At 46.0% G+C, this 24,292-nt stretch overlaps 1 protein-coding gene across 1 annotated transcript in view; it reads right to left on the reverse strand.

Annotated features, from left to right (window-relative positions):
- slc30a6 (solute carrier family 30 member 6) overlaps window positions 1–24,292 on the reverse strand; it is a 152,355-nt gene that overhangs the window by 12,338 nt on the left and 115,725 nt on the right. Inside the window, exon 14 of the mRNA XM_069930962.1 lies at window positions 21,989–22,057. Within this exon, the coding sequence (XP_069787063.1) occupies window positions 21,989–22,057 (69 nt within the window). The remainder of the gene's footprint in view (window positions 1–21,988; window positions 22,058–24,292) is intronic.

Genomic DNA, 24,292 nt, shown 5'->3' on the forward strand with positions numbered 1-24,292 from the left:
CTGGAGACGAGGTGACCAGCGTCAACAGAGAGAGAGGGAAAAAAAAATGAAACAATACCTCACATGAGCATCTTAATAGTACTGAATAAGAATCTGAATTTATTGTCACAAACATGTCAGGAAATTAATTATTCTATGGCAGCATCATAATGCAGTATTTATATAAACACCAAATCTACCTGCACAAGAGTTCTCCTGATAGCTGTGGCAAGTTCAGAGGAAGGATGCTGGAAACCTCCATAATTGATATAAACAGCCAGGTCTGCCATTTTTCTCCGGGGCTTGAAGTGCATTTGCAACGGTAAATCAGGAACATTCCTTCCTCCTACCACGAGTAAATTCCATCCCAGTACATTAGACAATCTGCTACCCAAGATCCTCAAACCCAATTGGCAGACTGACGTGCTCCTGTCCCACCAAACTGGTACCTGCTTAACTCAACTCTCTGGTCCAGTCTCTCCCTACCTATATCCACAATTTTTTACATGCTCTCCATCAGTTCAACAACTTCCAGTTGCCTGAACTCAATCACCTCATATTTATCATGGACATCCAATCACTATACACCACCATCCACCATAATGTAGGCCTTGAAGCCTTGTTTCTTTCTCGGCAAAACACCCAACCAGTATCCCTCTACCACCACCCTCCTCCAGTTGGCAGAATTTGTCATCACCCTCAATAAATTCTCCTTTGATTCATACCTTCTCCAGGTCAAAGGTGTAGCCATGGGTACAGCTATGCCTGCCTTTTTGATAGCTATGTGGATCAGTCCAAGCTACATGCCTTCTTAGGCACATCCCCTAAATTCTTCCGGCTCTGGTTCTGCCTCATGCACCCATGATGAGCTCGTCGACTTTATCCATTTTGCTGTCAACTTCCATCCCAACCTCTAGCAACACTGTTCTCTTTATCTCTCTGTCTCCATCTCGAGAGACAAACTTGACAAACATCTTCTATAAACTCACCAACTCCCACAGTTACCTCGACTACACCTCTTCAGATTGTGTCCTTTGTAAGGATCTTATTCCTTTCTCTCAATTCCTCCGTCTCTGTCGCATCTGCTCCCAGGACAAAATCTTCTGTACCAGAGCATCAGAGATGCCCTCCTTCTTCAAACAACGTGGCTTCTCCTCTACCACGATCAACTTGACCCTCACCCTCATATCCCCCCGGCTCTGCCCACCCCCACACATAACATGGACAGAATTCCTTTTGTCCTCACATACCACCCTACCAGTCTCCGCATCGAACATATCATCTTTCGTCATTTCTGCCACGTACTAGGTGATCCCACCACCAGAAACTTCTTCCCTGCTCCTCCCCTTTTCGCCTTCCCCAGCAACTGCTCCCTCCGTGACTCCTTCTTCCACTCATCCCTTCCCACCAATCACCCCCTTGGCACTTACCCATTACCGCAGAAAGTGCTCTACTTGTCCCCATGCGTCCGCCCTCACCACCATTCAGAGACCCAAACAGTCCTTCCAAGTGAAGCTACACTTCACTTGTGAATCTGCAGGGATTTTCTACTGCATCTGTTGCTTGCAGTGTGGTCTCCCCTACATCAGAGATGCAGACTGGGAGATCGCTTCAATGAGCACTTCGGCTCTGATTGATGCAATAGCAGGGATCTCCTAGTGGCTACCCATTTCAATTCTCTGCCACATTCCCTTGTGTATCCATTATCTCATGCATTGCTAGATTAGACAACCAGAAAATTGGAAGAACACCACCTCATATTCCATCTGGCATTAACAACTTCTCTGGCTTCTAGCGGGCCCCATTCCACACACCCCTCCCCCACCCCTTGTCTCCTTTCCTGTAGCTCTGTCTCTCTCCTTTTCCCTGTCTCCTTTACCTTAGTTCTGCATTCACAGAGAACCTCCCCCACTCTCCTTGTCAATTTCCACCTTTCCTCTCTCCTGGCCTCTTCTCCATATTGAATTATCATCTTTTGCCTGTTGGTCCATACTCCTCCCCTGCCATTTCCTTTATTCAGGCTCTGCCTGCTTTTTCTCACACCTTGAAGAAGGGCTCAGGCCCGAAATGTTGGTAATATTTCTTTACCTACTGAGTTCCTCCAGCATTTCTGTGTTTTTACTACAATCACAGAGTCTGCAGACTTTTGTATTTCACTCCATTAGGCAGTACAGGTGCTCGCCTACTTACAGTGTTCCAACTTATGATTTTTCAGTTATGATGGTTCGAATTCGAACTTTCAATTTCGAATTCCAATCTGTTCCCATGCTTGCGATATGCAGTACGCTACTCTCTCTTGATGCTGGGCATTGCGCAAGAGTATAGTACAACATACTTCAAACATTCTTCTTGCCCAGTGTGCTTTCAGCTGTGTACATTAATGGTTTTTTATGTGGAATAAAGATATTCAAAATTTAATTATAAAAAAATGGGTGGGTGCAGTATGCTTTATTGACGTACAATTTTTTTGACATGTGATGGGTTTGTCAAAACTTAACCCCATTCTCAACCCTTTTCAGCTATGGCCAACCCCCAGGACTCTGCTAAACGTTTAAGGTCTCCCTTCCCTGTGAAACAGTCAAGTTTTGGTTTCTTCTGTGCTTTTCTCCTACCCACTACATACACAACATTAAAAAATATTTGTTATGTGAAATGAAAAGAACACAAGGCCTTTATTTCAACGTGCTGTGGCCCCGGGGTGGCGGGGGTTTGGCATTAGGCCCATATTGGGAATGGCTGGTGCAGAGCCAAGTAAGCTACTGTTCAGCCAAAGTGGTCTTTCTACTGTTTCCTGGTTAAGGATGTAGGTTTTGAGGCTTGAACATTAAGGATTTCCTACAGCAGTATACATCTCCTGTTCATCACTGAAGACAACCCCATTCAGCTCCCTTTCGTACTATTCTGGCAAGGTGCAGTTCTGCTGACAACATATATGTAGCTAATCAACTGTAGAACTGCCAAATTGAAGAATCATATACAAATTTCACTTGGAGTTAGCAAAGTACCGAAGTAATTAAGGATCCTACTTTCAAGACATGAGCAGTCATGTGTGTCAGATTCTTCAGATACAGGAAAACATCAGGTGCAAGAGTAGGCCCGAAGACCACTTATGCCTGTACTACCATTCAATATCATAGCTAACCTCTGCTGGTCTCAACTTTCTACTTCAGAGACCTTCATAGTCTGCAGTTCCTTGATTTTTCAATGATTTATCCATCTCTACTTTAAATATTTCTAATTATCTGATTTCCATCACTCTTGGGGGAGAGCATTCTAGAGATTCTTTCTTTTTTCTTTGGGTTGGCTTCGCGGACGAAGATTTATGGAGGGGTATGTCCACGTCTGCTGCAGGCTCATTGGTGACTGACAAGTCCGATGCGGGACAGGCAGGCACGGTTGCAGCGGTTGCAAGGGAAAATTGGTTGGTTGGGGTTGGGTTTTCCCTCCTTTGTCTTTTGTCAGTGAGGTGGGCTCTGTGGTCTTCTTCAAAGGAGGTTGCTGCCCGCCGAACTGTGAGGCGCCAAGATGTACGGTTGGAGGCGATATCAGCCCACTGGCAGTGGTCAATGTGGCAGGCACCAAGAGATTTCTTTAAGCAGTCCTTGTACCTCTTCTTTGGTGCACCTCTGTCTCGGTGGCCAGTGGAGAGCTCACCATATAACACGATTCACTGCTCTCAGAAAAGAGACTTCCACAGTTTTAAATTGCTCAGTTCCATTGCTCCATTGTCTCCTTGTTTGTAACTTCCACTTGAGAATATCTAACCAGCCGAACCCCCTTTTGGACCTTGCATATCAGAATAAGATCATCTCTCATTCTTATAAACTCCAAAGAATATAGACCCAAACAGTCTAGCTATTCTTGATAGGACACCCCTATCATCCCAGTAATTAGCATGAAAAATCAAATAAATGCTGGAGAAACTCAGCAGGTCAAAGAGTGCCGTTATGTAGCAAAGGTAAAGATACATTACTGACATTTCGGGCTTGAGCCTTTCATCAAGATGTGGGGGGACATGAGAGATATCTGAACAAAAGGGGGGGGGGGAATGGTGAGGGTAGGAGATGATAGGTGGGGGGGGAGGAGTCTAGACTAAGTGGAGAGAGAAAGGAAGTAGGAACTGGAATGACTAGTTAAGGGGAGTGATAAGCAAGCTGATTAGTGGATTAGTTCATGCCCTAGGGTTGGAGAGTGCCCAGATGAAAAATGAGGTGTTGTTCCTCCAATCTGCGGGTGGTCAGGGTGGGGTAGTGTGAAAGTCCATGGACAGATGTGTGAGCTTGAGAGTGAGACTCAGAATTGAAATGGTTGGCGACAGGGAGGTCGCTTTTGTTGCGGATGGAGAGGAAGTGCTGGGCGAAGCGATCTCCTAATTTGTGACCAGTCTCTCCGATGTAGAGAAGGCCACAGAGGGTGCACCGGATGCAATAAATGAGTTATTTGGAGGTACAGGTAAAGTGTCTGTTTGGGACCATGGACCGTGGTGAGGGAGGAGGTGTGGGTGCAGGTATTACACCTACGACCACAGTGGAAGGTCCCGGGGGGGGGGGGGGGGGGCGATGGGTGGGGAGGGAAGAGTGCAGAAGGGAGTCATGGAGGGAGCGGTCTTACGGAAGGCTGAGAGGGGAGGAAAAGGAAAAATGGAGGGGTCCTGTAGTAAGTACCAGAAATTCCGGTGGAGAATGTGTTGGATGCAGAGGCTGGTGGGGTGGTAGGTGAGGAAGAGGGGATTCTGTGTTTATTGTTTCTAGGGGTGGGGGGGGGGGTGGCTAGGGCAGATGAGCGGGGAATGGAGGAAATCCAGGTGAGGGCTGAGTTAATAGTGGTGGAGGGGAAGCCACATTTGTGGAAGGCAGACATTTTAGAGGCTCTGGACTGGAAGACCTCATCTTGGGAGTAGATGAGGCGGAGACGGAGAAATGGAGAGAAGGGGGATGAAGTCCTTGTAGGGGACAGGGTGTGAGGACGTGTAGTCCAGGAATTAGTGAGGTGAATTTCCCTTGGAAACCTCTCTATTTTTAACATCAACCCCTTTGCAGGAAGGTCACTTGCCTTCTTGTTGGACCTATCTGTATTTTTTTTTGGTAATGTTACAAATCACATGGTAATAGGATATGCAGAGTTGCTTTAGGGAGACCGAGGTAGGCCAGGACATGGGAGATGGAATATCGTGAAGAAATGTGCAATCCTTCACTTTGATATAGGAAAGAGAAAGGCAAAGTAATTTTATAAAACAGTGAGAGATTGATTTTCATTGGAACCTGGGAGTCCTTGTAATCAAATCAGTGAGAGTTAACATGCAGGTTCAGCAGACACTTAAGAAAGTAAACTGTCTGTAAGTAGGGGCACCTTACTACAATTATATCAAGCCCTGGTGTGATTGCACCTGAAATATTGTGTTTAGGTTTAGTCTCCCAAGACGAAGAAGGAAAAATGTGAGATTGAATAAGTATAAGGTGCTGCACAAGAGACTTCTCAGTAAGTTACAGGAAAGTGGAGTCCGGGGAAGTTTATTGGCCTGGATCGAAAATTGGTTGTCTGACAGGAGGCAAAGAGTGGGGATAAGTGGGAGTTTTTCAGGTTGGCAGAGAGTGGTAAGTGGGGTGCCGCAGGGGTCGGTGCTAGGCCCACAACTGTTCATCATTTACATCGATGACCTGGAGGAGGGGATGCGGATGACACCAAATTGAGTGGAAGAGCAAATTGTAATGAGGATGTGGAGAGTCTGCAGAGGGATATAGTTAAGCTGGATGAGTGGGCAAAGGTCTGGCAGATGGAGTACAATGTTAGTAAGTGTGAGGTTATCCACTTTGGCAAGAAAAATAAAAGAGCTGAATATTATTTAAAGGGTGAAAAATTACAGCATGCTGTTGTGCAGAGGGACTTGGGAGTGCTTGTGCATGAATCGCAAAAAGTTAGGTTGCAGGTGCAGCAGGTTATTAAGAAGGCAAATGGAATGTTGGCCTTCATCGCTAGAGGAATTGAATTCAGGAGTAGGGAGGTAATGTTGCAACTGTATAAGGTACTGGTGAGACTGCACCTGGAGTACTGTGTCCAGTTCTGGTCTCCATATTTGAGGAAGGATACACTGGCTTTGGAAACAGTCCAGAGGAGGTTTACTAGGTTGATCCCTGGGATGAAGGGGTTGACTTATGATGAAAGATTAAATCGTTTAGGATTGTATTCGCTCAAGTTCAGAAGAATGAGAGGAGATCTTATAGAAGCATATAGGATTATGAAGGGTATGGATAGGATAGATGTAGGAAGGTTTTTTGAGTTGGCCGGGGAAACTAAAACGAGAGGACACAGTCTCAAGATTCGGGGGAGTAGATTTAGGACAGAGATGAGGAAAAATAGTTTTTCCCAGAGAGTAGTGAATGTTTGGAATTCTCTATCCAGGGAAGTGGTTGAGGCTGCTTCATTAGACATATTTAAAATTCAGTTAGATAAATTTTTACATGATAGAGGAATTAGGGGATATGGGGAGAAAGCAGGTAGGTGGAGTTAGGTCATAAATTAGATCAGCCATGATCGTATTGAATGGTGGAGCAGGCTCGATGGGCCATTTTTGGCCTACTCCTGTTCCTACTTCCTATGTTCCTATAGGGAATGCTCACCAGGTTTCTGGGAAACATGCATTTGTCACATGTAGAAAGATAGAGGAAACGAAGTGTCCTTCTTCATTTTAGACGAATGAAAAGTAATTCTAATGAAATAGAATTTTTAAAAAGGGGTCTTGACAGGGCAGGTGCAGAGTTGATATTTTCCTTGAATGAGTAGGCATCAAGAACCAGAAATCACGTGCCTCAAGGATGGGAAGACATTTCTTCCCTGAGGGTGTTGAATCTTTTCAACTGAGCTAAGAAGACTGTTGCTGTGCATATTCAGGACAGATATCGATCAACAAACAAATTATTTTAGATGCGCAGGGAATCCAGAGATATGGGGTTACCGCAGCAAAGTGACAACAAGGCAAAAAAAAAGATCGGCCATGGTTTTATTGAGTGACATACTCCTGTTTTTCTTACATTTCAAAGAAAACTGGGCTTCTTATGTGAACATCTGGGGAATATAACCATATACGTTCACTTCGGTGTGAAAGATTATTCTGCTTTCTGTCCCTTAATTAATTATCCATTTTCTCCCGAGTTTAATTTTTGTTGTGGCGTCCTGCGAGCGCAACCAAAGGCTAGCAGCCCGCGCAACGGCACAGGCCCCAACAAGTAAACTGGCGGTTGAACGGCAAGGGCAGCTTAAAGGTCAGCAACCTCAAAATGGGGCTAGCCTTGCTGCGCAGCCAACAGACAGGGCCAGCGCGCGGGGAAGAAGGGCATTGTTATGCAGGAAAGTAACAGCGCGCGGGAAACCCGCTTTTGTTATACATGTTGTGACTTCAGCCACGGGGGGCCACGGCAGGAACAGTGGAAGTATAAAAGTCGGGACTGAGCTCTAATAAAACTTAAAGCTTAACCTGACTACATGACATGTGTGTGCCTTCTTCCGAGTAGTGTGCGGCTACAATCGGTGACCCCGACAGTTTAGATGGCATCTAAACCCAGCAATGAGCGAACAGGTAGCAGTCAATGTAGTCTCTCTCAAGCTGCTGACCGTCTGGACGAATCAACAATGTGTGAGGTTTGACCAGGCTGAGGCACAGTTCCAGATCTGGCAAATCACAGCAGGATCCACCCGGTATTACCTGGTGAGCATCCTGGACCAGGACACAGCAGGCCAGGTGGCCGACTTCATCCAGGAGCTCCCACTGGAAGACGTATACACCGCCTCCAAGGACTTGCTGATCGAGACCATCGGGCTCTCACAGCATGAGAGAGGGGCACGTCTGCTCCACCTGGATGGGCTAGGGGGCAGACCCCGATCAGCCCTCATGAACGCGATGCTGGTCCTCCTGGGCAAACACGAGCCCAACATCATGTTTGAGTAGGAATTCGTGCAGCAACTGCCTGAGGACATCAGGCCAATGGCTCCCGCTGACGCAGATTTCAGCATGAGCAGACACTCTAGGGAAACAGAAGAGAGAGTGCTCAGCATCTGTGGGACTCGTAACGAAACCCCGAGCTAGACCTGTGCAGAGCCGCTGAGAAAGCAGCAGAAGTGATCCAGATGACCAGCGGTGCTTCTACCACCAGAGATGGGGCACCGGTGCAGGCTGCCATACACATTTCAGGGAAATATTGGGGCTAGCCGTCGCTAATGGCCACGACAGCTGGCCACCAAGAGAGCGTCCTGTATGTTTGGGACCACCAATCCAGATGAAGCTTCCTCATGGACACAGGAGCAGAGGTTAGCATCCTGCCCCCATCAGGACAGGACTCCAGGAACAGGCATTTAGGCCCCACACTGAGGGCTGTCAACAACAGCACGATTTGGACCTACGGTACCCGCAAGATCCAACTGCAGTTGGGAGGCAGCCTCTTCTCGTGGATGTTCACGCTGGCCGCATTGGAACAGCCGCTCCTTGGGGCATACTAGTGGATCTCAAGGAAAGGAGATTAGTCCACGCCAAGACTTTTCAAACCTTCCCCCTCAAAGATGTAAGGCTCCCAGCACTCCACCTGGACTCTGTACAGAGATCGAACAATGAGTACACCAACGAGTCCCGGCCGAGTTCCCTGCAGTGCTCACCCCCCAATTCACCACAGTGATGCCCTGACATGGAATACAGCCCCACATACTGATCCAGGGCCTGACGCTCCATGCAAGGGCAAGATGCCTTCCTCCACAGAAGCTCCAGTTGGCGAAGGTGGAATTCAGGAAGCTGAATGAGTTCGGCATCATATGGCGGTTGGACAGCCCATGGGCTTCTCCCCTGCACATAGTACCCAAAGCAATTGGGGACTGGAGACCATGCGGTGACTACCACCAGCTGAAAGAGGCCACAACACTGGAATAGAACCCCGTACCGCACATCCAGGACTTTGCAGCTAACCTGCACAGGGCAAGGGTCTTCTCCAAGGTAGAACTCGTGCAGAGATATCATATGATCCCAGTACATCTCGATGATGTCCCCAAGACTGCCATCATCATCCCGTTCAGCCTCTTCGAATTCCTCTGAATGCCATTCGAGCTAAAGAATTCCACATAGACCTTCCAGTGACTCATGGATGCTTTGAGCCGAGACCTGGATGGCACCTTTGTGTACCTGGACATCATCCTGGTGGTGAGCAGGAACCAACAGGAGCATATAGTGCACCTCCACAACCTCTACCCCCAACTGAGCGAGTTCAGACAGACGATCAACCCAACCAAATGCCAGTTCGGTTTGGAGGCCATCGACTTCCTGAGCCACAGGATAACCAGGGAAGGAGCTACACCGCTATCCAGTAAAGTGGAGGCCATCCGGAAGATCCCCAGACCCAACACGACCAAGAGACTATAGGAATTTGTGGGGTTAATACATTTCTATCACAGGTTCATCCCCGCAGCTGCCTGGATCATGCAGCCCTTGTTTGCCCTGGATGGTAGACAAGACGAAGGACATCACCTGGAATGAGGAGTCAGCAGAAGCCTTCTGAAGGCCATCCCAGGTCAGACAGTCCAATGGCCCTGACGGTGGATGCCTCAGGAATGGAGTTCAGGAGCAGCAGATCGAAGGAAGTTGGCGGCCGCTGACTTTCTTCAGCAAACATCTGCAGCCTCCAGAACTAAAGTACAGCGCTTTCGACAGAGAACTATTGGCACTGTACTTGGCCATCTGCCACTTCAGATAGTTCCGAGAGGGAAGGTCCTTCACAGCGTTCACAGATCACAAGCCCCTGACTTTCGCCTTGGCTAAGATCTCCGACCCTGGTCAGCCCGCCAGCAACGACACCTATCTTACTTCTCAGAGTACACCACAGATGTAAGGCATGTGTCTGGCAAGGACAACGTGATGGCCGATGAACTGTCCAGGCAAAGTATCCACGCGCTATCAAGTGGAGTGGACTTCATGGCACTGGCGGAGGCACAGCAGAAAGACGAGGAGATGCCCCAATACAGGACTGCCATATTGGGACTGCAGGTCCAGGACATCCCAGTTAGCACAGGTTACACCATCCTCCTGTGCAACGTGGCCACCGGACAAGTCAGACCCATTGTCCCGCTGGCTTGGAGATGACAAGTTTTCGACTCCATCCACAAACTGGCTCCCCCATTCATCAGGACCACGGTCCGGTTGGTGGCCAACAAATACATGTGGCATGGATTGCAGAAGCATGTCAGCGGGTGGGCAAAGGCGCACACACAGTACCAAACAACCAAAGTACAGCAGCGTACTAAGACCCCACCTCAGCACTTCGAGCCCACAGAACGAAGGTTCAACCACATAGTAGGTCCCTTGCCAGTATCCCAGGGTTTCCGTTATCTGTTCACGTTGGTTGATTGCTTCACCAGGTGGTCAGAAGCAGTCTGACTGACAGACACCTCCAGAACCTCGTGCACCATGGCCCTCATCTCTTCCTGGGTGGTACGATTCGGGTTACCATCCCACATCACATCGACAGAGGGATCCAGTTCACCTCCAGTCTGTGGTTCGACCTCGCCAGCCTGTGGGCTGCCCAGCTGCATCACACAACAGTCTACCACCCACAGTCCAATGGGTTGGTGGAGCACTTCCACAGGCACCTCAAAACCATGCTCATGATCAGACCTCAAGTGTAATGGAGGAATTAGACCACCTTATGCAAGAAGGGATGCAGTTGCATCAGAAGAAATAATCTAAATTCCACCATGGGGCCCAGGGATGCAGTTTTCTTTTGTTGGTCGCAGACTGCCAGGAGACCTTGGAAGATAATTAAATAATTTATTCAAAGAGATAAGCTATGAAGTAAACAATTTTTGGGTAATATAAGCCATGGTCCCACTGCTGAAGTTGGAGACTTTCCGAGAGATGGCAACATCTCTCAGCAAGAAGAAGAACTTCTAGATTCCAACCAACGTCCCAGTCGGGGGAGGTGGAGAAGCTGCTACCGGCGTCCAGACAACCTACTACAAGTGTGCAGTCGTTGCCTCGCTTTGGCAGTTGAGACCAGTCCAGGCATTGATAAGTATAATTGGGAAGGGTTTGCATATTGTAGTTTGAATTCAGCTTTAGATTTAGTAATAAAGACTTGTATAAACTGAAGTGCTCTCGGTGTGTGTGTGTCTGTTTTCTTTCGGTAGCTCAAACACTGTGACCAATCTAAAAGGAACAAAGTGAGAGGTACAAGTTTACCCAGGACACCAAGTACACAGCTGTGTAGACGAGATACCATGGGCACTGTTGGGCACCTGCACGGCACCCAAGGAGGACCTCAACACATCTTCAGTTGAACTTTTCTACGGAGTTCCACTGGTGGTCCCAGGAGAATTCATACCATTCGCCAGGTGGACAGCCGGACAACTCTCCAGGCTAAGGGAAAGAGTCAACAAACTGGACCCGATTCCAACTTCCAGGCACGGACACGCGATACCAACATACCCAAAGACCTGCAGGACTGCAAGTATATTTTCATTCACAGGCGTCCACATTGTCCACCACTTCAGAGGCCATACGAGGGTCTGTTCCAGGTCATCAACAACAACGGGGCCACGTTTGAGCTGGAGGTCAGAGGCAAGACAGAGGTCTTCACCACAGTAAGGCTGAAGCCGGCATACCTGGACCCGGTGTGCCCAGTCGAGAAACCAGCACCACACCAAAGAGGCAGGTCACCGAAGACTGAAGAGACTTTGCCTCCGGGCACCAAGGACAATCTGGGGGGTGCGGGGGATGGGTGGGTTGGGGGGGGGCCATGTGGCGGCCTGTCGTCGTGGCAATCAAGCCAGTGCTCTAGGCAGTGAGCGCAACCAAAGGCCAACAGCACTGGCCCTAACAAGTGAACTGGCAGGTGAATGGCAAGAGCAACTTAAAGACCAGCAACCCCAAAATGGCACTGCCCTTGCTGCGCAGCCAACAGACAGGGACGGCGCACAAGGAAGAAGGACATTGTTATGGAGCTCGTGGGGAAACCCTCTTTGGTTATGCATGTTGTGACGCCAGCCAAGAGGGGCCATGGCAGGAACAGTGCAAGTGTAAAAGTCGGGCCTGAGCTCTAATAAAACTCAGAGCTTAACCTGACTACACTACATGTGTGTGCTTTCTTTCAAGTAACGTGCGGCTATATGGTAACACATAATAAGGCTAGTCACAACAGCCCTTGCTGTCAATTCAAAGAAACACAACATGTGATGTCATACTCTTCCAAATGCCAATTAATTTTCTACTACAGATTGAGCACCCTGTATTCAAAGTTCTGAAAACCGAAAAAAACCCAAAAAAAGAACTTTCTTCAGTGCTGGCATGATATCACAAGTAGAAAAAAATTCACCACGTGACTTGCCCATGTGGGGCTCTGACACTTTGTTGCCACCAATTTGGTTACAACAGAGCTCTGTGGTACACAAAAAAAACCTTTGCTTCTGGCCAGGAAAATGCCAAACGGAGCTGGGCTCAAGTTTTCAGCGTTGGCTGCAGCCGGAGCCGGTGATGGTGACTTCATTCTCAACATCGGGTGCAGTGCCATCTGCATCGAAGAAGTTGTCTTAGGGACCTCGGGCTCCCGGGCAGGAGAGAGGACCATAGGCGGTAGTGGGGAGGTGTCGGAACTATAGCACTAGTGTTTGATGCTGCATTTATCTTCTTTTGTAAGCAGATTGTTTTTTTGGGTATTGTACATTATTACATGTGAATTTTCCACTTGTGGTGTCATGTTGGCACTCAAAAAAGCCTGCCATTGTTGTCGTTTAATCGCTGATACAGATGCTCCTGCGCTGCTTAGTTCCATTGTTCCAAAAACTGAAAACCCCAAAAAAGTACGGTCCAAAGTGTCTCGTACTGTACTTTATTTAGAGGAATTCCAACTTTAGTTTTCACCTATCCTTTCCTAACATCTTGGCAACAATCTCTCTCACAAAACGGATGTAAAATACTGACAATGTTCCTTTGATTCCTCCACCTCTCCAGGAAGATTTTACGTCTGGTCTCTTATCAGCCCTTCTCTTCCTTTAAAAAACCTCGTTACTATACATTCAAAGTACTTCTTATTTTAAAATAAAAACTAAGCATTTCAGGAACTTTTCTTCACATCCTATACTATAATTAAATGATTGCATGTTCCTTTTCCAATCCCACTTCATAATTCTGCCACTGTATTACCAAGAATGGACAGTTCCACTTTCAGACAAAACCAAGCAACAGATTTTTCTGAAGCCAATCTCTGTGAAAGAGGAATGACCCTGATGGTTCGTTAATGTTTCTGTATCAGTGCATTCCACTATAATGGGCTCATAATATTTTTTAAATCAGCATAACATGTTATGTACTTTGTTTTTTAACCCATTGGGACAAATTTCCAGTATATGGCATATACATGCGTACAAAATAGTGAAATAGCAAATATAAGAGTCAAAAACAGTAAACAAATCCACTGAATGCAGCTGATACAACAGTTTCAACAAAGCACTCTACAAACCGTAACCTATATGCAGGGACCTATTCTATGCATATAGATAGTAACGTGAAACCAAGTAGTTTCCTAAACCTCAAAATTGTTTAAGTTAGAAAATAAAACAAAACATAAAAAAAAGGAAGTGGAAAAGGTACAATAATAGTCTTGAGTTCTTAAGTTAGCTGCCAATGTTAAGGAATAGCGAAATCTCTGTAGGATGATGTTTAATGATGTTAAAAATATTGAATTGACAACTCTATTTAGAAAGTCATGGCAGAAAGGACTACATTTAGATGAAGCAATAGTGGTCTGCATGTGCATCAGGGGGAAGAAACAGGCAGAAAAATAGCGGGTCTCCACCACATGAAGGGCAGGTGGGGGGGGGGGAAGGGGAGGGGAGGGGTTAGGAGACAGTGGCTGGGGGCTGAGAGTCAAAGACAGATAAGAAGAGGAAAAAAGGGAGCAGATGGAACTAATGAGGGAAAGGGATGTTGGAAATGTCAGCAAAGCCACCACGGCTTTGTGCAAGGGAAAATCCAGTATCACTTATTTGACTGAGTTTTTTTGACAAGGTAATTAAGACTATGATGGTAAGGTGGTGGATATTGTCTATATGGTTTTCAGTCAAATATATGACATGGTCCCGAATGGTATATTGGATCAGAAATTAAGGCGAATGGGATTCAAGGCAAGCTGGCTGAATGGATCCAAAACTGGCTAGGAGGGAGAGAATAGTGGTAGAAGGATGTCTGTGACCATTAGTTTACTTCTTGGATCAGTGCTGAGACTTGTTGTTTGAGATGTATATTAACATCTTGAATGTGAATGCAGGTGGACATTACTAAGTCTGCAGATGGGACAAAATTTGGTGGTGGTGTGGACTTTAAGAAAGGTTGATTAAATCTACAGTGGGATGCTGATAAGATATATTTTTACATTTTAAATTTATATTTTAAAACATTTTATATTTAGACATACAGCACAGTAACAAGTACTTCCGCCCCAAGAGCCTGTGCTACCCAAATACCATAATTAATCTACAACTACTGAACATTTAAAAAAAAAATTTAGACATGCAGCACAGTAACAGGGCATTTCAGCCCATGAACTGTGCCTCCCAATTTCCCCCAATTTATCTACAGCCCCAGTACGTTTTGAATGGTGGGAGGAAACCAGAGCGCCCGGAGGAAAGCCTTACAGATGCAGGGAGAATGTACAAACTCCTATAAGCTCCTTACAAACAACACTGGATTCAAACCCGGGTCACTGGTGTTGTAAACACGCCAACTGTGCCGCCCTTATATAAAATTGGACAGAGTGTTGGTAGATGAAAGTTCATCCTGACATGGAGAAGTTGCTGTATTTTGGGAAGTCAAATATAGTAGGTGCAAGGCAATTAAGAAATGTTGGTGAACAGAGGGATCAAATCCATAGATCTCTGAAAGTGGCCACACAGGTATGTAGGGTGGTTAAGGAGGCATTTGGGATCCTTGCCTTCACAAGGTGGGACCTAGTATATACATAATGTATACATTGTATTGTGATCACACCAGGCACGCTGCGAGCGAAAGAATCACGCAGAGTTGAAAGTGAGTTGAACCAACAGCCTTTAATAGAACTCTCGTGTACACTTAAATCTCTCGGAACCAGATGATGCTTACAACTCCTGGGACCTTTATGATGTCAGCCGCCAGGCTGTGGGCTTGACCTGCACCCGGAGCTCTCACAGTCAGATCTGCGGCAGACTTGCCCTTGACTCCGTGAGCCAGTTCGCCTGTTGCGTGGGCGAGCCACCACATGACCCCTCCCAGAACCCGCGTTAGGAGGTGTGGAGTCCACGGCCAGCAACTCTTTAGTCTGTTTGGGTGGTCGACCTCGTCGGCATGGGGGTGGTACAGTCACAGCGTTTCAGGTCTAGGTGCACCAGCTTGAGACAGTCAACAGTGAAGGGCTCCTCATGGACGCTCGCGTCGAGGACATACATGGTTCCACTCTGATGTACCACCTTGTATGGGCCCTCGTGTGGCTGCTGGAGTGGAGTCTGGTGCAGGCCCCTGTGGACGAAGATGTAGTCACAGTCCCAGAAGTCCTTGGAGACAAAGGAAGGTGTTGGGCTGTGGCTGTTGATCTAGTGTTCCTACCTTCTCTTGGAGTCTTGAGAGTACTGCCGTGCCATAGGCCGTTGGCACAAACTCACCTGAAACTGTCCAGTGGGGCATCATATAATAACACTGCTGAAGACATGGCTAAGTCTTCTTTAGGAGCTGTGTGGGTGCCAAGAAGCACCCGGTTGAGGTTATCCACCCAATCTGGGCCTTGGAGGCATGCCATCAGGGCCAACTTCAGGTGCTGGTGGAAACGCTCTACAAGGCTGTGGGACTGCAGATGCTAGGACATGGTGTGGTGCAATTGGGCCCCAAGTAGCTGAGTCAGCTCCAAGTGTAGGCTGGATGTGAACTGTGATTCCCCCTCCCAGGTAGGCCTAAATGTGGAACCCAGCTTGCAATGAGGGATCTGACTCAGGACTCTCTGGATGCGTTGGCAAGTGGTATGGCTTCTGGCCACCTGGTAAACTTGCTGACCATGGTGAACAGGTACCCTGCCCCCTGGGAGACTGGCAGCGGACCGACAATGTCCACATTGACATGTTCAAACCTCCTGTGCTTCGGCTGGAAGAGTTGAGGGGGATGGGCCTTCACGTACCTTTGGACTTTGGAGGTCTGGCAGTGCATGCATATCCTGGCCCAGTCCTCTACCTGCTTGCATAGGCCATGCCAAGCAAATTTATCTGCCACCAGTTGGATGGTTGGCTGAATGGACGGGTTTGCCAAACCATGCAGTGTGTCAAAAACATGACGCCTCCAAGTAGCTGGAACGATGGGCCAGGGTTGGCTGGTGGACATGTCACAGAGGAGCTTCCTGCCTGTTGGGCTGATGGGGATGTCCTCAAGTTGCAGGCCTGAGATTGCAGTGCAGTAGGCCAGCATTTCTTCATCCAGCTGCTGTGTCTCAGTGAGTGCTGTGTAGTCCAACCCTGGGGACAGGGAAAGCACCTATTGGACACAGGTGCAAGACAGTGCATCGATCAAATGTTGGGCACTGGGTCGCAGTCAGCCCTGGTGGCATTGTTGAGCTGCATGGCCTCCATCCTCCAGCTGACGGGCACCAAGTGCAAAGGAGAGGCCCACAGGTTGTTTGAACGCCAGATGACCCCCATCTCCTCCATTTTCCTGAACTCCTCCTGGGCGAGGTGGAGTTTGTTGGGCATATAGCAATGGTCCTTGAGTGGGAATGTGGTGCTATACATCATGCTCAGGTTCATCTGTGAAGAACTGTGGTGTAAGTGTCAGGAACTCCACTAGAACTCTGGCAAATTTGTTGCCTGTTCAAGTCTTAAGAGTCCAGTGTGGGGTTGGTAACTTGGCTTCTCTGAGTGAGATAGTTTGGAAGGTTTTGGCATTCACTAAGCACCGTCCCTTGAGGTCCACTAGGAGGCAGTGAGCCCAGAGGAAATCTGCACCCAACAAAGGCTGCGACACTGCTACCAGCGTAAATGATCAGGTGAAACGGCTGGAACCAAACTGTAGTGGGATGGTTCGTGTGCCATATGTGCGAATACTGCTGTTGTTGGCAGCTGTGAGCGCTGATCCTGACTTCCAGCGTGGGTGTCATAGCTCGAGGGGGGCAAGATACTAACTTTTGCCCGGAGTGTTGGACCCATAAGTAAAGGAGGCTATCATGGTGACAAGCCACCACAGCCATTAGCAACGGCCAGCCCCATGTTTCCCAGAGAACAGGGTGGAAGGCAAGGGTGGGCTCCTGAACACCCCACTTTTGGTGGTAAGAACACATATGGTCCGAACTGGGGTCACTCCCTGCTGCAGGCGTCACTGGCTTAGTTGGTGGCACGGGAAGGCCTGAGTCTTAGGGCGTGATGCAGCAACTTGGTCAATGGAGGCCCCACCATTCTGCTTGGTGTGCCACAGGATATCTGCAAGGGCTGCTCTTTTGTGTGGGTCACTGAAATTATTGTCAGCGATGAGGAGGCGGATATTTTCTGGCATCTGCTTGAGATAGACTTGTTCGAACAGTAAACATGACTTATGGCCATCTGCTGTGCCAGCATCTCGTTCATTATGGCCGCGCGTCACCTAGGCCGTCCATGTGGAGCAACTGCGCTGTGCGCTCACGGCGGGAGAGGCCAAAAGTACGGATCAGTAGTGCCTTGATTGTTTGATACCTGTCCACAACCAGTGGCTGGTGTTGGAAGTTGATGATTCAGCCTGCTGTTTCCTAGTCGATGAACCGACCACATAGTCGTACTTTATGGCATCGAGATGATTTACCTGACCTGGAATTGGGCTTCGGACTGTTCAAACCAGACCTGCAAAGTCCCGAAAGTCAGCAGTTTCAGTGAAACTACATTCTGCGAGCTTGAGTCAGTCATCGTTGGGTCCAAATGCCGTTTGGACTCTCAGGGCCACCAATATAGATGCACTAGGCACACAATGAGCAAAAGAACCACACACAGTTGAAAGTGAGTTGAACCAACTGACTTTAATAGAACTCTCACATGCGCTTAAATCCCTCGGAACCTGACGATGCTTGCAACTCCCAGGACTTTTATGATGTTAGCCTCCAGGCTGTGGACTCGCCTTTCACCCGGAGCTCTCACAGTCAGATCTGCCGCGTACTTGCCCTCAACTCCATGAGCCAATTCACCTGTTGCATGGGCAAGCCACCACAGTATATACAAGTTGAGATGTTATGTTGCAACTTTACAAAATACCAGTTAGACTGCATTTGGAGAACTGTGCAAAGTTGATTTCACCACACAACAGTTGCCCTAGAGAATTACCAGGATGTTGCCTGGATTGGGAGACTTTAGTTAAGGAGAAAGATTGGAAAGGTTGTATTTGTTTTCCTTGAAGTGAAGGGTATTGAAGGGTGACCTGATAGATATAAATTCATGAGTTATTGATTGGAGATATAGAATCTTTTTCATATGGCAGGAGTATCATAAGCAAGGCAGTATAGATTTAAAGTGAGTGAAAGGAGTTTGAAAAGGGATACGAGGGGAAAACTTTGCAATAGCGAATGGATGCTATTTCGAATTTGCTGCCAGAATTGGTGGTGGAATCAGACACAATTACTAGGCTTAAAAGATATTTTGACAGATCTGCCTCCTCATCGCAAGACATAAAAAAATACTGTAAAAACACAGAGGGATGGCAGAACTTAGCAAGGTCCATAGGAGGTAAAAATATAGTTCAGGTCTTCTTCAAGGTATGGGGCATCAAGTTGAGGGTGGGCTGTAGGATTCATCAAGGGTAGTAAAGAGAGAATTCTATACAAAAATACTGACCCAATGTGGTAAATTGAGTCAATGTAGACTCAAAAAAGCTCCAAAGGACATGGTTAGCCAAAGGGCTTGTTTCTGTGCCGCGAGACTCGTTAGTTAAAAACATAATTTTGTGATGGCTCACAATTTATATTTTACCAAGCATTTCCTGGTGGATCTCGCATTGGAAAACTACTTACTGTTTTCCATGAGACTGATTCTGATTGGAGAAAATAATAGCTTGAAGGATAAGAAACACCTCAGTTCCACTCTATGTCTTGATGGGCACACAGTGAATAGATACTATGTTTGCTATCATTTATACTCAAGAAACAACTTATCTAGGCAATGGTAGTGAGGACTATTTAGAGAGATTAAAAGAGCATAATGCATGGTAATTATGTTATTGTAAACTAAAGGTGCCTTGAATGAATCTGGAGTAGGGTACTCAAGGATGTATGCAAAGGTATATGCAAATACAAGCAATGGAATGATTCTTAGACTGTTTGAAATTCCTGTCCGGTTGAGAGATGTACTCTAACAGGAACAAGAATCCGGGCATCTAATTAACTATCCTTTCTTGGTTTACATACAAGACTAACAGCATTACAAACTTAAACAGCAAAATCTTCATTAAAAAGTAGAAACCTCATAGTTTTGTCAAATTCTTTGCAAACAATTTTGTAAAAGTGAGATGACAAAAGATACAGTTACCCTTAGACCTCAGTCCAGCACGAATAACCAGAAGACTATTCAAGGTCACAAAGAGGAATAACATTTCTAGGCGAGTGATTCGATGTAACACTGTCTGCATTCTCAGGTGGAAGTAACAGATCTTATAACACTGAAGAATGGAAGAGTTTTGAGTGTCATGGCTGATATTTGTATCTCAACTGACAATTGTAAACTATGTTATTTTGACCGTAACTGCACTGCCGCTTGTCAGATCTTGCTGTATGCAAATGGGCTACTGATTCTGTCCATCTTTCAACAAAGTAAAGCTTCCACTGTCCTACAATAATGGCCAGGCTAAGTTACTTGCTCATGGATTTCAAATGGACTTGAGTAAAATTTCTGACTCACAACCAAATGCCACTTCACATGAGTAATGCTAACTACAATGGAGGAGAGCTAACTTTAAGGATAATTCTACAAACAAAATAACCAATGGGCACGACAGTACAAAGATAGCAGATATTAGAATGCCACAGGTTTAACATGGCAATGTCAGTGTAAGCGATATCACTTTGATGGTTTCCATTTACACTAAGGTGCCATGATAGGAGCTGCGATTTTAATGTGTAAATTCCAGCCATCCATCACACCATGTCACCTAGCCCTTCTGGATTCCACTATCAGTGAAAAGTGGAGGTGAGATGCAAATGAATGAAGTAAGTCTTGGTTCATTTATACAGGTGGCGTCAGAGATAGAAAATGAAACTTCCGCTCAGCATCACAAATATTAAATATACACATTACGGGTGTGAGAGAAATTATAAAATAGCAACTTCAAAAATACACTTGGAATAAAGTAGTAGAGTTTAAAAAAAAGGTTATGCATCAGCAAACAGCAGCAGAAAACTCATTTAGGGCAAGTATAAAGAAGTGCAGAGGGATTTCAGTGGAAAGTACGTGTGCTACAAATATAACAACTGAATGGATCCAGAATCTATTTTCACACCTGTTACTTCTACTGTGTCTTCTGAGTGTGTGGCATGTTCGCACTTGATGTGGCTTGAGACTAATCTCTCTAATGCTGATTTGCTCTCTTGGGCTTAATTGTTTGCAACAAGTAATTAAACATTTTGCTCTCCAGAAACATATTCCAATCGGGTCCAAACACAACTATTTGTTTATAGCCAGTTCTGCATCATGTGTTACACATAAGTGATAAAAGTATGAAAACCTTATTCATGTATTTATGAAAGTAATTAAAGAATGCATTCAAATGCACATTGATGACTGCCACACACAAAAGTCATGTTTATCGATGTTTGCGAATACAGACTGACAATATGTTTTGCAAAGCAGTCTGTTTGTTTAGAAATATTTCCCAAGTGAATTTAAGTGAAATGTTGCAAGATCTATTTTTGCACCAAAGTGTCTGCAAGGAGAAACAGCGACATTTAATGGTTTATTGACACCAAGCTAGAACATAAACAAAAGTGATAGAATTACATGGGAAAATACACAACAGGGAAAAAAAATTGACTGATTTGGAAAGTGCTTTATTTGCTTTCAAAGCAATTTGAACCTCACAATGTTACTCAATGGTCAAATATTTACTACTGAAGTTTTGGAATCAAATTTGCAGATCATCAGTTTTATTTCAATAACACAATTACCCTCAACATTTCATAATGCTCTTCAATTTTAAATAAAATATGGTTCTCTGCATTGTAGACTCTATGATCCAATCAAGAAGCTCATTTCAGATATTAATCATTCCTTGTATAATCAATTCCCTGACATCACTCCCCAATTTGCTTTATTTTTGCCAAACTTAAAATCATGTCTCAGGCTATGTCTAGATTGAGCAGGTGTGAAGCTGTTTGCAAGCTTCTCTAGGTCTTTGTGAGACAAACCTTCAATCAATCTTACACAAGGATGATGGACACACACTTTTCCATTTTCTCATTATTGAACTCAGGTGAAAGAAATTCTCTAAAATGACTTTCTCCCACTTCCAAAATGAAAGCTGAACCTTAAAAGTATATATTTTTTTCCAGATATTGAGAATAACAATGCAATGTCAGAATCTGGAGGATTTCGGAGAGTAATAAACCAAAATAAAATTACTGATAAGGAGTAATTTTGTCTGTAAGGAGCTTGTAACGTTTTCCCTGTGTTGGCATGGGTTTTCCTAGGGGACTCCAGTTTCCTCCACTGTTCAAAAATGTATGTGAGGCAAACTGGGTGTAAGTGGGTGGGATGAGCTGTAAGAGCGTGTTACCGTATGTCTGTATGTCTAAAATAAGAAAAAAAGCAAGGAAGAATGACGAGAAAAGGAACAACAGGACAAATAAATATTTAAAAATCTATTGGGAATTTGTTTTATAATTTTTTACCAATGTTGCAAGTAATTTATCCATTGAATTTTATTACAACAATGGAATGCTAGAAGACATTTTAAAAAGGTAATATACTAATCAAATCAAAGCACTTTGGTTTGTTGCCATACAACTAAATTCACATTCAAGGATCATACCAGAGTTCCAAATCCTAGGGTCCAAAAATGTTCGTTCCGCACTTCAAGAACGCCATCCAGTGTGGAGACCTACAAGAGAGATGACAAAAAAATTTAGGAAACATCGATCTGCAGATGGGAATCTTGAGCAAAGAATGAAATGATGGAAGAACACAGAAGGCCAGCCAGCAGGTTTCTAGTTGGGACCTGTCATTAAAATTTACGAATCTGGATAAATGATCCCGACCTGAAATGTTGACTAATGCTAGTTCCTCTAGCATTTCAAGTTCAAATTTATTGTCAGAGTTACAACACATACTGTACAACCTGAGGGTCTTTTTCCTGCAGGCCAGGCAGAATTTCTACTTATCGGTTGTTTAAACCATACAAAAGAGAGAAATGTAAACAAACTGATTGTGCAAGTACTGAAAAAAAATATTCAGCTATAGCATGAACACTATGCGAAGTGTGGAGTAAGAATTCATACACAGTCGAGTCGAGGTCGAAGACTGATTTATTGCTCTGCCAGCTCTATTTATATTCACCCCCTGCCTCTGACGATTGGAGTGATGGCATTGCAGCACTGGCCTCTGACCTGCTGGCATTCCTGCCCTGAAGGAGGTCACGCGGAATGACAACTGTTGGTCCCTGCGGGGCCCTCGCGATCGCCAGCCATTTTGTGAGCTGGATCGCGACTCGGTTCATGGGCCGCTACACAACCCCCACCCTCAGAACCGGCAATCGAAGTGTCCGTTGCTGCTTTGGGCAGCCTACATCTGTGTCACAGGGCTGAGTGTTGACCGGCTGGCTAATGTCTACATGGGCTGGTTTCAGGTAGTTGAGGGTGAATGTTTCCTCTTTGCCGGCAATGTCCAACACACATGTCGACCAATTATGCCTGACAACCCTATACGGCCCCTCAGTTGGCAGCTGGAGGGGCGCCTGGTGGGCTCCCTTCACACAAAAATATATTCTCAGGTATGCAAGTCTTTGGGGATGAAGGATTTGGGTTGGCATGCAGTGGGGGCTGTGGAGAGCCTAGGGTACCCAGTCTTTCTCTCAGCTGTTTCAGTGCCACTGGTGGCAGCCAAGAACTCCCCTGGGATTACCAAGGGTGCACCGTAGACCATTTCTGCTGCGGATACGTTAAAGTAATCTTTTGGCACAGTGCACATCTCCAGAAGGACCCAAGGCAGTTGGCCCTTGATCTGGGCCATCAGGGCTGCTTTTAAGTGTTTGTGGAACCGCCATGTTAACCCATTGATCTGCGGGTGATATGCCATGGTATGGTGGAGTTAGGTTCCCAACAGTATGGCAAGCACCACTCAGAGCCCCGAGGTAAACTGCGCTCCACTATCGGAGGTGAGATGTTCTGGGGCAACATTAATGGCATTAACACTGACTTTTCCAGTTTCTGTTAAACCTACCCTCCCCCTCCCTTCCCTTCTGTTTTGTGTGTGTGAAGGAAGAGTGGCCTCCCTGCCTGTCTGGAATGTGTGCATTGCAGGTGGTCACATGTCCTCCCCATCTGAAACTTATTTGGAAGTTACATCACCTGTCAGTCAAGCTTGGAGTCCGGCCACTAATTAATGCACACCTTACCAATGCCTAATTTAAATCACCTAGGGTCATCACTGGTTAGCAGCACAGATTAGCACTGTATTTAGCACCAGCACAGAGCATATTTGCACTCCCTACCTCGTGGTCCAAGCTCTGGACACTGCTCCATGTCAGGTCACTACTGTGGACGTCGTTGGAAGGGTCTCAGGTAAGGTGTGCACTACATTGAAGCTGAGCAGTAGTTTTGTGATAGATCAATACTTGCAGTACAGCCACACCTCCCCCCCCCCCCCCCATTCATCAGGGAAATGGGAGTATGTGTATACGCCCCTGTTTATACTGTGTGAGCAGGGTTGAATAAGTTTACCATTGTCGGAGTCCAATTGATGTCAGAGGGCAACGCTTATATCATTGTTCAAGTGAAACCGTATGTGTCATGTGTGAGCAGAGTTGAATATATGTTTACTGTTGTCGAAATCTAACTGATGTCCGAGGTGAATGTTTGTATTGTTGGTTATATGAATTAGTATTTCTTATCATTTAATATTCTCCCTTGTTTGTTTCCTGAGTATTAATAAAAGTTACATATGATTGTAACACTTGTCTCTCTGTGAACCCACTGAATCTGATACTCTTCTCAACACGATGTCTTCTTTCCCTCAGCTGTCCACCTCCTTCCCTCTCTATGCACCTAGCCATCCCTGCTCCCCTTGCTTAATGCTGTGCCCTCCCTCGCTTCTCCACCTATTATCTTTGCTATGATGT

This window comes from Narcine bancroftii, chromosome 4 (genome assembly GCF_036971445.1).
Source record: "Narcine bancroftii isolate sNarBan1 chromosome 4, sNarBan1.hap1, whole genome shotgun sequence".
Classification (NCBI taxonomy): Eukaryota; Metazoa; Chordata; class Chondrichthyes; order Torpediniformes; family Narcinidae; genus Narcine; species Narcine bancroftii.